The following is a 16,324-nucleotide window of genomic DNA, read 5'->3' on the forward strand; positions in this document are numbered from 1 at the left end:
TCTAATTAACAGTAGTAACAGACCTTATCTCCTGGTCTCCCCACAGGTCCATGTCGTCCTGCCTCTCCATCTAAGCCAGATTCACCCTGAAAAAAAGGAAAGACTTGCATTTATATAGCATCTTTCACGGCCTCAGGATGCCCCAAAGCGTTTTACAGCCAATAAAGTACTTTTGAAGTGTAGTCACTGTTGTAATGTAGGAAACACGGGAGCCAATTTGTGCACAGCAAGCTCCCACAAACAGCAATGTGATACTGACCACATCATCTGTTTTTAGTGATGTTGATTGAGGGATAGATATTGGCCAGGACACCAGAGAGAACTCCCCTGCTCTTCTTTAAAATGGTGCCATGGGATCTTTTATGTCCACCCGAGAGCAGACAGGGCCTCGGTTTAACGGCTTATCCAAAAGACGGCACCTCCGACAGTGCAGCACTCCCTCAGCACTGCACTGGAGTGTCAACATAGATTTTTGTGCTCAAGTCTTTGGAATGGAATTTGAACCCACAAGCTTCTGACTCAGAGGCGAGGGTGCTATCCACTGAACCACTGGCTGACATGCCGTGGATATATAATCAACCAGACAGTTATTCCATAAAACAAAATGTTGCCATGTATTTTGACGTATATTGCTGCAAGTTTAGCATTGGTGCAACGTAGATTTCCTTCACACGACAGGCTGCCAGCTCGTGCGGTGGATGCCGATTCGTTGCATTCCTTCTAGCAAGAGCTGGACCTGTTACTGGCTGGGACGGAGATCATCTTGTACAGGAGGTATGTACCTGGCAACGTTAATCAGGGCCAGTCGTCTCCTGGACTAGGCTTGATCACCTAAGAGGGTTGGAGAGGAGATTTCCAGATAATTTTTCCCTCAATTTGGATTATTATCTGGTTTCTCACCGCCCTCGTGAGATCACGTGGTTTTGAGTGGGGTGGAGAGTGTATATGTTGTGATACACAAGGCATCCCAGTTACGTGGGATAAGGCTGGATGGACTAGAGGGTCTTTTGTTCGTAGGTTTGTAGGTAATAAAGTGGTACGGTGCAAACCGGATGCGAAGGCCCAAACTGACACCAAAGCAAAGTGAATGCAAGGTTATCTCCTCCAAGGCCTTGCTGCAATATAATGTCTGACTCGGGATTTCTGCTGCATTTATAAATTTTGCGCCAGCACTACCATTGCACCCTTGTTCTTACAATATTTTCATTTTTCTATCCTTCAAAGATGTCAGTTCCACTCAGCCTCTCTCAGCTGGATGGAGGAGCTGGTAGTCAATTTTAATTTCAAGATATGGGGTGGGATTGGGATCATAGGTTACATTAATCAGGGCTGTGTCAGCAACGCTGTAATATTTGTATACAACAAGCCCGTGTCACGTTACAAATTCTACAATTTGCCGAGTTGGCAAGCCAGGTTGACTTTATAGCTTTTGGGTTTTTTTTAGGGGGGGGGCCGGAAAACAGACCCCGGTAATTTGTGCATTTTTGATGTCAGTGAGCACTATTGCGTTGTAATGTTGAACCGGTGTATCTTTGGGGGCCACCTATTCATTATTCTGTGGTGACCCCTGGCCTGTCACTTGATCAGGTCTCATGCCAAGGTCGGCCATTTTATAAAAAAAGCAAAACCAATATATTCCTCAAAATGGCAGCTGGTTGAGGGACGAACAACAGAAATGTGCAGGGCCCCTCAACTGGTTCTGAGCTCCCGCTACAAGGAGATAGGATTTCTTTAACTGCTTTTAATGAGGCCTGTTTCATTCCTGCATAACCATAGCCTGTGGGCTATTGACTCACGTTGTGCTAATCTCTTAGCAAAACTTTCATTTTGCCCGATCTTTTTCAAGACCCAGAGGCCTTTTTAAGATTTAGAAAAATATAAAAGAAAATGAGGCCATTTTAGTGTCCCGCTGGAGCAGCCCAGGCCTGGCTCATGAATTAGGAATCCCCTTCTAACAAGAGTTTACACAATGACTCCTTAAAGTCTCCTTGCATATATCTTACGCACTCAAATATGTGACATTGGCGTGTGCTCCATCCAAAATCAGCAACAAATCGCATCCCCTATTAAATTCTGCTCAGTATGAATGTTCTAAAAATACCAAATTTCAATACGTATTTATTACAATAGTTCTCCACACTCAATGGAAATACAGATAAGCTCAGTGCTGCGCTGGTTTTGGGGGAAGCTGTCGAGACTAGGTTAAGAATTAGCAAGTGTTTACTGTGCATTACTAGGTGGATTCAGCAAATGAAACTTGACAGTCAAGGGGCTTGACAAGGTGGATACTGGGAGGATGTTTACCCTGGCTGGAGAGTCTAGAACTAGGTGTCACAGTCTCACAATAAGGCGTTGGCCATTTAGGACTGAGATGAGGAGAAATCACAAACATCGGTTAGCTCAGGGGCGGTCGGTTAGCTCAGGGGCGGTCGGTTAGTTCAGGGACTGTCGGCTAGTTCAGGGACTGTCGGCTAGTTCAGGGACTGTCGGTTAGTTCAGGGGTGACTGGTTAGCACAGGGACAAGTGGGCAGCTTTGGGGTGACCGGTTAGCTCACTCGGTTGGTGCGTGATGCCAATACTGCCCAGGCCCCAGGTTCAATACCTGTACCCTGACGAATGGTGGGTTGCCTAAGACATAGCAGATGCAAGCAACAAGTTATGGGCATATATTGTGGGCTGCCCACAGCTGTGAATCGCTTCAACGTGTTTGCAATGGTTTGCTCTTCTGCCGGTGCATTTTCCTAATGTTTGGGTTTCACGAAACATTTTCCAAAATCTCTGTTGTGAGTTTATAAACCCGGTCCCCGGACCGGGCCAGTGTCAGGCCAGGGTGCGAGCCAGCCTCCCCGAGAGGATCTCTCATCACTGCTCCATCACGTGCCAGAAGCACACTGAGGCTGGGTTCATGCTGCCAACTTCCTCTCATCAAGCTGCCCAAATCGGTGAAAGAGTGAAAGTATACTTTTATTAGTTTATGGGATGTAGGCATTGCTGGCAAGGTCAGCATTTATTGCCCATCCCTAATTGCCCTTGAGAAGGTAGCGGTGAGCCACCTTCTTGAACCGCTGCAGTCCGTGTGGTGAAGGTTCTCCCACAGTGCTGTTAGGTATGGAGTTTCAGGATTTTGACACAGCGACGATAAAGGATCGGCGATATACTTCCAAGTCAGAATGGTGTGTGACTTGGAGGAGAACTTGGAGGTGGTGGTGTTCCCACACGCCTGCTGCCCTTGTCCTTCAAGGTGGAAGAGGTCGCAGGTTTGGGAGGTGCTGCTGAAGAAGCCTTGGCGAGTTGCTGCAGTGCATCTTGTAGATGGTACACACTGCAACCACGGTGCGCTGGTGGTGGAGGGAGTGAATGTTTAAGGTGGAGGATGGGGTGCCAGTCAAGCGGGCTGCTTTGTCCTGGATGGTGTCGAGCTTCTTGAGTGTTGTTGCAGCTGCACTCATCCAGTCAAGTGGAGAGTATTCCATCACACTCCTGACTTATGCCTTGTAGATGGTGGAAAGGCTTTGTGGAATCAGTAGGTGAGACACTCGCTGGAGAATGCCCAGCCTCTGACCTGCTCTTGTTGCCACAGTATTTATGTGGCTGGTGCAGTTAAGTTTCTGGTCAATGGTAAACCTCAGGATGTTGATGGTGGGGAATTAAGCGATGGTAATGTCATTGAATGTCAAGGGAAGGTGCTTAGACTCTCGCTTGTTGGAGATATTCATTGTCTGGCACTTGTGTGGCACAAATGTTACTTGCCACTTATCAGCCCAAGCCTGAATGTCGTCCAGGTCTTGCTGCATGCGGGCATTGACTGCTTCATTATCTGAGGAGTTGTGAATCGGACTGAACACAGCGCAATCATCAGCGAACATCCCCACTTCTGACCTTATAATGGAGGGAAGGTCATTGATGAAGCAGCTGAAGATGGTTGGGCCTAGGACACTGCCCTGAGGAACTCCTGCAGCGATATCCTGGGGCTGTGATGATTGACCTCCAACAACCACAACCATCTTCCTTTGTGCTAGGTATGACTCCAGCCAGTGGAGAGTTTCCCCCCCAATTCCCATTGACTTCAGTTTTACAAGGGCTCCTGTATGCCACACTCGGCCAAATGCTGCATTGATGTCAAGGGCAGTCACTCTCACCTCACCTCAGGAATTCAGCTCTTTTGTCCATGTTTGGACCAAGGCTGTGATGAGGTCTGGAGCCGAGCGGAACCCAAACTGAGCATCGGTGAGCAGGTTATTGGTGAGTAAGTGCCGCTTGATAGCACTGTCGACGACACCTTCCATCACTTTGCTGATGATTGAGAGTAGACTGATGGGGCGGTAATTGGGCGGATTGGATTTGTCCTGCTTTTTGTTGACAGGACATGCCTGGGCAGTTTTCCACATTGTCGGATAGATGCCAGAGTTGTAGCTGCACTGGAACAGTTTGGCTAGAGGCATGGCTAGTTCTGGAGCACAAGTGTTCAGCATGACAGCCGGGATGTTGTCAGGGCCCATAGCCTTTGCTGTATCCAATGCGCTCAGCCGTTTCTTGATATCACGTGGAGTGAATCGAATTGGCTGAAGACTGGCTTCTGTGATGGTGGGGACCTCAGGAGGAGGCCGATATGGGTCATCCACTCGGTACTTCTGGCTGAAGATGGTTGCAAACACTTCAGCCTTGTCTTTTGCACTCATGTGCTGGGCTCTGGCATCATTGAGGATGGGGATATTCATGGAGCCTCCTCCCGTTAGTTGTTTAATTGTCCACCACCATTCACGACTGGATGTGACAGGACTGCAGAGCTTTGATCTGATCCATTGATTGTGGGATCGCTTAGCCCTGTCTATAGCATGCTGCTTTTGCTGTTTAGCATGCAAGTAGTCCTGTGTTGCAGCTTCCCCAGGTTGGCACCTCATTTTTAGGTACACCCGCTGCTGCACCTGGCATGCTCTTCTGCACTCCCCATTGAACCAGGGTTGGCCCCCTGGTTTGATGATGATGGTAGAGTGAGGGATATGCCAAGCCATGAGGTTGCAGATTGTGGTGGAATACAATTCTGCTGCTGCTGATGGCCCACAGCGCCTCATGGATACCCAGAGGTCACTCTGACTCACAATCCTCCATTTCATTTCTTTGTATGAGGCATTAAACCAACAAATGACTCAATATTAAACAGGTTCACAACCAGATGAGGTCAGGGGTTATGCAGCTGTGACGTTATTTGAGGTATGATTGGTGGAGAATCCTTCCTTTACAAAAATGTCCCTGTAACCCTCTTTATAAAGTCATACCTTTTGTCCTTTATTTCCAAATGGACCTGGATCTCCTTTGAGGCCTTGTGCTCCTGCTGGACCCTAGGAAGGAAAAGATTTCAAAAGATTTGAAGTCAATCCCTCTCTTGCTATTAAATGACGAAAAATGCAGAACCATATTTTAATCTCCATTTATTTATTCTAACTGGAAACAGGCACTTCTACCCGAGGGCATCTGATACAGGACGCAGGAAGCGTTGTAACAATGCCACTGAAGTAATCCAGCCAGATATCAAGTAGGATTGCCCACTCTGGCTGGACATTTACCTGGAGGTCTCATCACGTGACTTCCACCTCCAAATGCCCCGCCCCCACTCTCCCACCATTGGTCACATGACACGTCCATCCTCACGGTGCACCATCTTCCCAGCCAATTAGAAAGCGAACAGATTTTTTGATACCCAATTTGATGATTCTTGACTGTCAGCCAGTCTTTTTTCCTCAGCTCCAATATTTTTATAATTAACAAACAAAAGTGCTCAAAGAAAATGAAAAATAATCCACACAAATTTTTAACGACCCTGTGAATTTTCCCTCTAGTTTGCTCACAGCAGTGTCCTGGAGATTAAACGTTCATTCCTGAAGACACCAGGACAGAGGGTTGGCAATCCGAATATCAATTGGTAGTGGTGCTTGCCATACATCTAAGCCCCTCCCCACCGCATACCCAAGGGCTCCCAGATGTTTCGAGTTGATGGTGTGAAGCTTGAGCTTCAAGATGGTCTTGACTGACCCATCCAAGTGGTGGCTTCCCAGTCCATCACACAGAGGAGGATCGGTCCTCTCTGTAGACAGTTGGTGCAGATCCAGCAAGCTCTGGTTAACAGTCTGCATTCGATGGATGGAGGAATCTCCAGAAGCTTAAGTCCATCTAGCAAGGTCTGAGAACGTTGGAGGATATGGAGAAGTATGGCAAATGATGAGGCTAAACCTTTACAACTCCTCCGGCAAACTACAGCATCCACGTGGAGGTGTGTGGAATGATTGAGTTACCTTCTCTTTGGGGGTGGAAATGTCCATCATCAATGGTGACAGTGTAAACATCAATATGGGACTCTTTCCCCATTGAGTGATGGAGGAAGAAGACAGGCTGAAACCTTAAAGTGTCTGCATTGTGCAACAAGGACAATGTGCCCAGACAAAGGGGAGAATTAGGATCAGATACTTTACTAAAGTTGCTTTACAATTTCACATGGTTTAAGGTTTGGGGATAAATTATATAACAGTGGGAGATTTTTAAAACACAATTCTGAAAAGGAGTTCCAGTCTCTGCAGTCAATAACCGAGCTTTGCCTTTGAACCCTAGCCAGCACGTTCACCCACATTAGCTGAGCTGTTTCTCCAAACTCCCCACATTTGTAAAGACCTGTATTTTTTTTCATATTACTTCTCGGGATGTGGGCATCACTGGCAGGGCCGGCATTTATTGCCCATCCCTAGTCGCTCCGGAGAAGGTGGTGGTGGGCCTTCTTCTTGAACCACTGGTAGCGGTGTAAGAATTCGCAATAATTTACAGTTCTGAAGATCAATTTTTTTGATTAAAGAATCCCTGGGCATTGTGCTTTTAAATTTCCAGGGATAAAAATGGCTGTCACCACATGGCCGAAGACAAAGGACAATGCTTTGTTTACAAAGCAATCGAATGCTATTAGCATTTGTTTGTATATCGAGTGGATACATCTAAACTGCAGAAGAGACTTTTGTACCTTGAATGGGAAACGTTTAACAATTGAATGGGTCTAAATCACTTAGCATTCTGGACAATAGGGCTGTTGCATTCTCTTTTGTTTCAGCCCAGGGAGCTCCGGAAGACACATTAACCCAGTCTAACCACTTTGAGTTAGCCAATCACAGCTTTCTCTTGTGTATTGGACTCTTTGGGCGGGGAATTTTGCACACAGCCCTTGCAGGGCAGAACAGCAGGACCTGACCAGGTATAAAGATAGCTGCTGAGAAGCTATCTGGCCTCTTACTTCACTGGACCACAGGTGAGCAGGGTGTTCTGACTTCTCAACAAGGCAACCTAGCAGGAGTTTGGGGTGGTGATTTGAGGGTAATTGCTAAGATTGTTTAAATAACATTGTAGTCATTTTATCCCTCGTTTTCGCCGTCTACAACCCCCCTGTTATATAGTTTTAATGTAATTACTGTGTTCGTGTGGTATAGTTTATTCTTTTGATTGTAGTTTATTTAGGTAAAAAAACGTGATTTTTCTCTCACCCAAACCACTTGTTCTGTTTTAATATCATTAATTATAAGTTCCTCCACTCAGAACTAAAGGTGGGGTAGCGATTCGGTACCACTGTTTTAAAATTGGTTTTATTGGAATTGATCTGAGTGCAGGCAAAGGCTGCAAGACCAGGAAAATTACTTTAAACCAGTTTAAAGAAGCTCCCAACCTTTACAGCGGTTTGATAAAACTGAGTGGTGCGCTAGACCACTTCAAACAGCAGTTAAGAGTCAACCGTTGATACCAGCTTTTTATTTTGAACTGAAATCACATTCTCAAACTGCTGTAGTGAGATGTGGATTCCCGCTCCCTGGATTATTAGTCCAGGCCAATTGTTTTTCTGCAAACTCTGCAGAGCGTAATCGTTTTCTCTTTCAGGGCCGTGTGTTTGTTCAGTGCCCGTATGTCAAATACAGGCCCAAGCCACACACCATGCAGTTCAGGCCCTTACTCACACAGACTTGTATTTCACCTCCAGTGGAGATGCTGCTTTCAAATTCACAAGCTAATACTCAGACCGGAAAGAAAAAAAGTCAGCAACATTGTGTCATGGATCAACAACCGAGACCAAATATTTGAAATGTCTTCATAAGAAAAAGAGCAAAGTAGAGCACCGTACTTACAGGAGGTCCCGCAGACCCAATGCAGCCTGGCAGACCAGCATACCCAGCCTCACCCTGATGAGAGAGGAAGCATTAAAAAATTCAACTCTGTGTCGTAATAATATTTTAAAAAATCCATCCCTGTCTAATATACGATTATTTCTTCTGTAGGTGCACTGTAGGCCATGTTTTAAAATGTCAGCTAATCCGTGTAACACTAAAGAAAGGACTTGCATGTACAAAGCATTCTGGTATATCTTTATTAATCTTCATTCTCACAGTGCGGGCGTCCCTGGCAAGGCCAGTTTTTTCTTACCCATCCCTCGTTGCCCCGAGCAGGTGGTGGTGGAACTGAGTAGCTTGCTCGACCACTTTGCAGGATAGTTAGGGACGGCGGGCTTCCTTTCCTAAAGGACGTTAGTGAACCAGTTGGGTTTTAACAACAATCAGACCATTTCCTGGTGAATTTTACCGATGCCAGCTTATTACGTCCAGATTTTTAATGCTGAATTCAAATTCTCAAACTGCCACGCTGGGATTGGAGCTTTCGTTCTACTGGACTATCAGTCCAGGCCTCTGGATTTCTAGCCCAGTAACAGAACCACTGCACTATCGAACTTCACTGATTACACAGCACAGAGCAAGTTCCCAAAACAGCAGTGAGACAAACGGCCAGTTCATTTGTTCTGCTGGTTCCACATTCTAACCACCCTCTGGCTAAAGAGCCTTCTCCTGAATTCTTTAATGGATTTATTGGTGACTATCTTATATTTATGTCCCCTAGTTTTGGTCTCGCTACAAGTGGAAACATCTTCTTTGTGTCTACGCTATCGAACGGGCATTAGCAAGGTTGATGTGTGCCTTCATATTATTAAACTGAGAAGCCAATTCGATGCAATCAAATCAATGCTATGTCTATCAGCTAGACGATTCTTTAATCTTGATGGTTAAGAATTAGAAAAAACTCCTATGAGAAAAAAAGCAGCTTTTTTATGGATTTCTTAAAAAACTGTTTTAAGAATGTAAGAACATAAGAAGTAAGAGCAGGAGTTGGCCATACGGCCTCTCGAGCCTGCTCCGCCATTCAATAAGATCATGGCTGATCATCGACCTCAGCTCCACTTTCCCATCTGAGCTCCATAAACCTTGATTCCCCTAGAGTCCAAAAATCTATCGATCTCAGCCTTGAATATACTCAAAGACTCAGCATTCACAGCCCTCTGAGTGAAGAAATTCTTCCTCATCTCAGTCTTAAATGGCCGACCCCTTATCCTGAGACTATGCCCCCTAGTTCTAGATACTCCAGCCACTCTAACCTCTCAGCATCTCCCCTGTCAATCCCCTTCAGAATCTTGTATGTTTCAATGAGATCACCTCTCATTCTTCTAAACTCCAGAGAGTACAGGCCCATTCTACACAATCTCTCATCGTAGGACAGCCCTCTCATCCCAGGAATCAATCTAGTGAACCTTTGTTGCACCGCCTCCAAGGCAAGTATATCCTTCCTTCGATAAGGAGACCAAAACTGTGCACAGTACTCCAGGTGTGGTCTCACCAAGACCCTGTACAATTGTAGCAAGACTTCCTTACTCTTATACTCCACACCCTTGCAATAAAGGCCAACATGCCATTTGCCTTCCTTATTGCTTCCTGAACCTGCATGCTAGCTTTCTGTGTTTCTTGCATGAGGACACCCAAATCTCTCTGAACACCAACATTTGAAAGTTTCTCACCATTTAAAAAATACTCTGTTTTTCTATTCTTCCTACCAAAGTGAATAACCTCACATTTCCCTACATTATACTCCATCAGCCACCTTACTGCCCACTCACTTAGTCTATCTATATCCCTTTGCAGGCTCTTTGTGTGCTCACAGCTTACTGTCCCACCTAGCTTTGTATCATCAGCAAATGTGGATACATTACACTTGGTAATGTGATCAGATTGTAAAATTCAGAGTGCACTAGTAACATTTTGGAAATAGGCTCTCCTGCATTCACAGATCAAATTACTGGCCTTAAGATATTAGCCAGTAAAATGGGTTATAATTTTTTGATACAATGAAAGTCCTTTGAACTTTGTCAGCCGTGGCTCAGTGGGCAGCACTCTTGCCTCTTGCCTTTGAGTCAGAAGGTTGTGGGTTCAAGTCTCACTCCAGAGACTTGAGCGCAAAAAAAAATCTAGGCTGACACTCCAGTGCAGTGCTGAGGGAGTGCTGCACTGTCGGAGATGCCATCTTTCAGATGAGACGTTAAACCAAAGCCCCGTCTGCTCTCTCAGGTGGATGTAAAAGATCCTATGACACTATTTTGAAGAAGAGCAGGGGAGTTCTCCCCAGTGCCCTGCCAATATTTATCCCTCAACCAACATCACTAAAAATACAGATTACCTGATCGTTATCACATTGCTGTTTGTGGGAGCTTGCTGTGCACAAATTAGCTGCCGCATTTCCTACATTACAACAGTGACTACACTTCAAAAAGTGCTTCATTGGCTGTAAAGCATTTTGGGACATCTGGTGGTCGTGAAAGGCGCTATATAAATGCAAGTCTTTCTTTTTTCCTTCTAAGCTGCAACCTTTCACCAGAAAGGTCATTGACCTGAAACGTTAACTCTGTTTCTCTCTTCACAGATGCTGCCTGACCTGCTGAGTATCTCCAGCATTTTCTGTTTTTATTTCAGATTTCCAGTATCTGCAGTATTTTCTTTTCCTCACTATCTAATCCCTGGGTATGAGTATCCTACACAGAGACATGTTAAACTGCACAAAAGCTGGGGGTTAGATGGTTTACTCACCGGGGGTCATTTTAACCAAACTCACCCAGCGGGAAACAGAAACTGATGTCAATGGACAGTAATATTGGGCGGGATGTAAAACCGACATTCCACCCGATCCCATGGCTTTCCCGCCCGCTCCGTACATATGTTTTGGACCTGTTCTCTCTGGTGATTATATTTAGGTAGAGCATGCGGATTAACAGTGCAACCACCAGGAGGGATGTAACAATCCTAAAGCATTCTTAACAGCAAAGGTAAATGATCTAACAGACAGCTATACAACATGCATTGGAACGTGTCTGTGTAGTGCAGGGACACTTGCCTTATCCTATTTGAATGGCGATTGCTGTTCAAGATAGTGTGAGCAGGCGGGCACAACTACCTTTATGCTGAAATGCATTACATGTCAGGGAAATAAAAACCTCAATTATCTCATAAAAGTGCGCAAGAAAAATACAAATCTCTATCTATTTTGCTTGTAATCTATTATATAATCAGGACTGCTTATTATTAATGCATCCAACGTAAACCCAGTCTATAACAGCTCCTTCGGGGTGGACTTTATTCGACCGCCGATCATTTAATGCTGACTGTGCCTGATTGAAGGACAGTTGCTTTCTCTGAGCGAGAGGTCTTTAAAGCAATATTGGGTCCCACTGTACTCCGTCTCTCTTACCTTGTGACCATCTTTCCCATCTCTTCCAGGGAATCCCTTTGTACCCTAAAATCATCAGGCAGAACAGAACGAATTAGTACAGGGAAGAACACAAGTGAGAATTTTTAATGCATGCCATTAGGACAACAAACTCTTTCAAATCCTGAAATGATTCAAAGCTGTTCTAACCTTGCCTCCTTTGTATCCTCTGTCACCCTGGAAAAGAAAAGACACCGATTAGCAAGTACATCCTGTCTTGTCAGCTTATTTGATATCCTGAACTAGATTGCGTTAACACTTCATTATACAGTAGACATGTAAAGAAGCAAAGTTCTCTCACCCACTGGAATCTGGTGATACTGGATCCCCTCTGCTGGTGATACTGGATTCCCTCCCCTGGTGATACTGGATTCCACTCCCCTGGTGATACTGGATTGCCTCCCCCAGTGATACTGGGTCCCCCTCTCCTGGTGATACTGGATTCCCTCCTCTGGTGATCCTGGATTCCCCTCCCCTGGTGATACTGGATTCCCACCCCTGGTGATACTAGATCCCCCCCCCTCTGGTGATATTGGATTCCCCTCCCCTGGTGATACTGGATTCCCCTCTCCTGGTGATACTGGAATCCCTCCTCTGGTGATACTGGATTCCCCTCTCCTGGTGATACTGGATCCCCCTCTCCTGGTGATACTGTATTCCCCTCCCCTGGTGATACTGGATTCCCCTCCCCTGGTGATACTGGATTCCCTCCTCTGGTGATACTGGATCCCCCTCCCCTGGTGATACTGGATTCCCCTCCCCTGGTGATACTCGATTCCCCTCCCCTGGTGATACTGGATTCCCCTCCCCTGGTGATACTGGATTCCCTCCTCTGGTGATACTGGATCCCCCTCCCCTGGTGATACTGGATTCCCCTCCCCTGGTGATACTCGATTCCCCTCCCCTGGTGATACTGGATTCCCCTCCCCTGGTGATACTGGATTCCCTCCTCTGGCGATACTGGATTCCCCTCCCCTGGTGATACTGGATTCCCCTCCCCTGGTGATACTCGATTCCCCTCACCTGGTGATACTGGATCCCCTCACCTGGTGATACTGGATCCCCTCACCTGGTGATACAGGATTCCCTCACCTGGCGATACTGGATTCCCTCCTCTGGTGATACTGGATCTCCCTCCCCTGGTGATACTGGATTCCCCTCCCTTGGTGATACTGGATTCCCTCCTCTGGTGATACTGGATTCCCCTCCCCTGGTGATACTCGATTCCCCTCCCCTGGTGATACTGGATCTCCCTCCCCTGGTGATACTGGATTCCCCTCCCTTGGTGATACTGGATTCCCTCCTCTGGTGATACTGGATTCCCCTCCCCTGGTGATACTCGATTCCCCTCCCCTGGTGATGCTGGATTCCCCTCTCCTGGTGATACTGGATTCCCCTCCCCTGGTGATGCTGGATTCCCCTCTCCTGGTGATACTGGATTCCCCTCCACTGGTGATACTGGATTCCCCTCCCCTGGTGATGCTGGATTCCCCTCCCCTGGTGATACTGGATTCCCTCCTCTGGTGATACTGGATCCCCACCCCTGGTGAGACTGGATCCCCCCCTCTGGTGATACTGGGTTCCCTCCTCTGGTGATACTGGATTCCCCCTCCCCTGGTGATACTGGATTCCCCTCCCCTGGTGATACTGGTTCCCCCTCCCCTGGTGATACTGGTTCCCCTCCCCTGGTGATACTCGATTCCCCTCCCCTGGTGATATTGGATTCCCCTCCCCTGGTGATACTGGATCTCACTCCCCTGGTGATACTCGATTCCCCTCCCCTGGTGATATTGGATTCCCTTCCCCTAGTGATACTGGATTCCCTCCCCCTGGTGATACTGGATTCCCTCCCTCGGTGATACTGGATCCCTATCCCTGGTGATACTGGATTCCCTCCCCTGGTGATACTGGATGCCCTCCACTGGTGGAACTGGATTCCCCTCCCCTGGTGATACTGGACCCCCCTCCCTGGTGATACTAGATCTCTCTCCCCCCTGCTGTTACTGTATCCCCTCCCCCCGGTGAGACTTGATCCGCTCCCCTGGTGGTACTGGATCCCCATCCCCCAGTGATACGGGATCCTCCTCCCCCAGTGATACTGGATCCCCCACCCTCGGTGATACTGGATTCCTGCCCCTGGTGATACTGGATCCCTCTCCCTCAGTGATACTGGATTCCCATCCCCCCATGATATTGGATCCCCTCCCCTGGTGATACTGGATCCCCTCCCCTGGTGATACTGGATCCCCTCCCCCGGTGATACTGGATAACCCTCCCTTGGTGATACTGGATTCTCTCCCACAGTGATACTGGATTCCCTCCCCTGGTGATACTAGATCCCTCTCCCCCAGTGATTCTGGAGTCCCTCCCCTAGTGATACTGGATTCCCTCCCCCTGGTGATACTGGATTCCCTCCTCCAGTGATACTGGATTCCCTCCCCCAGTGATACTGGATTCCCTCCCCAGTGATACTGGATTCCCTCCCCTGGTGATACTGGATTCCCTCCCCCGGTGATACAGGATTCCCACCCCGGTGATACTGGATTCCCATCACCATTGATACTGGATTCCCTCCCCCGGTGATACTGGATTCCCTCCCCCAGTGATACTGGATTCCCTCCCAATGTGATACAGGATTCCCACCCCCGGTGATACTGGATTCCCTCCCCCAGTGATACTGGATTCCCTCCCCCAGTGATACTGGATTCCCACCTCCGGTGATACTGGATTCCCTTCCCCAGTGATACTGGATTCGCTCCCCTGGTGGTACTGAATTCCCTCCCCCGGTGATACTGGATTCCCTCCCCAAGTGATACTGGATTCCCTCTCCCCGGTGATACTGGATTCCCACCCCTGGTGATACTGGATTCCCTCCCCTGGTGATACTGGATCCCCCTCCCCCTGTGATACTCCATCCCCTCCCCCAGTGATACAGGATCCCCCTCCCCTGGTGATACTAAATCCCCTCCCCTGGTGATGCTGGATTCCCTCCCCCGGTGCAACTGGATTCCCACCCCCGGTAGTACTGGATTCCCTCCCCCAGTGATACTGGGCCTCCCTCTCTTGGTGATACTGGATTCCCTCCTCTGGTGATCCTGGATTCCCCTCCCCTGGTGATACTGGATCCCCCCCTCTGGTGACACTGGATTCCCTTCCCCGGTGATACTGGGCCCCCCTCTCCTGGTGGTACTGGATTCCCTCCTCTGGTGCTACTGGATTCCCCTCCCTTGGTGATATTGGATCCCCACCCCTGGTAATACTGGATAACCCCCTCTGGTGATACTGGATTCCCTCCTCTGGTGATACTGGATTCCCCTCCCCTGGTGATACTGGATCCCCACCTCTGGTGACACTGGATCTCCCCCTCTGGTGATACTGGATTCCCTCCCCCAGTGATACTGGGTCCCCGTCTCCTGGTGATACTGGACTCCCCTCCCCTGGTGATACTGAATCCCCTCTCCTGGTGATACTGAATCCCCCTCCCCTGGTGATACTGGATTCCCCTCCCCTGGTGATACTGGATTCCCCTCCCCGGGTGATACTCGATTCCCCTCCCCTGGTGATACTGGATTCCCTTCCCCAAGTGATACTGGATCTCTTCCCCTGGTGATACTGGATTCCCTCCGTCGGTGATACTGGATGCCCTCCCCTGGTGATACTGGATTCCCCATCCCTGGTGATACTGGATCCCTCTCCCCCGGTGATACTAGATCCCTCTCCCCCCTGGTGATACTGTATCCCCATCCCCCGGTGATACTGGTCCCCTCCCCTGGTGGTAATGGATCCCCATCCCCCGATGATACTGGGTCCCCCTCCCCCAGTGATACTGGATCCCCCTCCCTCAGTGATACTGGATTTCCTCCCCCAGTGATACTGGATTCCCATCTCTGGTGATATTGGATTCCCTCCCCCAGTGATACTGGATTCCATCCTCTGGTGATATTGGATTCCCTCCCCCAGTGATACTGGATTCCCTCCCCCAGTGATACTGGATTCCCTCCCCTGGTGATACTGGATTCCCACCCCCAGTGATACTGGATTCCCTCCCCCAGTGATACTGGATTCCCTCCTCTGGGGTTATTGGATTCCCTCCCCCGGTGATACTGGATTCCCTCCCCTGGTGATACTGGATCCCTCTCCCCTGGTGATACTGGATCCCTCTCCCCCAGTGGTTCTGGATTCCCTCCCCCAGTGATACTAGATTCCCTCTCCCCGGTGATATTGGATTCCCTCCCCCAGTGATACTGGATTCCCTCCCCTGGTGATACTGGATTACTCCCCTGGTGATACTGGATCACCCTCCCCCGGTGATACTGGATTCCCTCCCCCAGTGATACTGGATTCCCTCCCCTGGTGATACTGGATCCCCCTCCCCCTGTGATACTGGATGCCCTCCCCCAGTGATACAGGATCCCCCTCCCCTGGTGATACTGGATTCCCTCCCCTGGTGATACTGGGTTCCCCTCCCCCGGTGATACTGGATTCCCTTCCCTGGTGATACTGGATTCCCACACCTGGTGATATTGGATTCCCTCCCCTGGTGATACTGGATTCCCACCCCTGGTGATACTGGATTCCCCTCCCCGGTGATACTGGATTCCCTCTCCTAGTGATATGGGATTCCCTCCCCCCCGGTGATACTGGATTCCCTCCCCCGGTGATACTGGATTCCCTCCCCCTGTGATACTGGATTCCCTCACCTAGTGATACTGGATTCCCTCC

At 48.4% G+C, this 16,324-nt stretch overlaps 1 protein-coding gene across 1 annotated transcript in view; it reads right to left on the minus strand.

Moving 5' to 3' along the window:
* Positions 1-16,324, minus strand: part of col6a1 (collagen, type VI, alpha 1) — a 107,185-nt gene that overhangs the window by 53,640 nt on the left and 37,221 nt on the right. Inside the window, exons 12-16 of the mRNA XM_085985445.1 lie at positions 11,753-11,779; positions 11,585-11,629; positions 8,152-8,205; positions 5,278-5,340; positions 24-86 (exon numbers count right to left, since the gene is read on the minus strand). Of these exons, the coding sequence (XP_085841571.1) occupies positions 24-86; positions 5,278-5,340; positions 8,152-8,205; positions 11,585-11,629; positions 11,753-11,779 (252 nt within the window). The remainder of the gene's footprint in view (positions 1-23; positions 87-5,277; positions 5,341-8,151; positions 8,206-11,584; positions 11,630-11,752; positions 11,780-16,324) is intronic.

The sequence above is a fragment of the Somniosus microcephalus genome, chromosome 4 (genome assembly GCF_052327205.1).
Source record: "Somniosus microcephalus isolate GS21.2 chromosome 4, FLI_Smic_1.0, whole genome shotgun sequence".
NCBI lineage: Eukaryota > Metazoa > Chordata > Chondrichthyes > Squaliformes > Somniosidae > Somniosus > Somniosus microcephalus.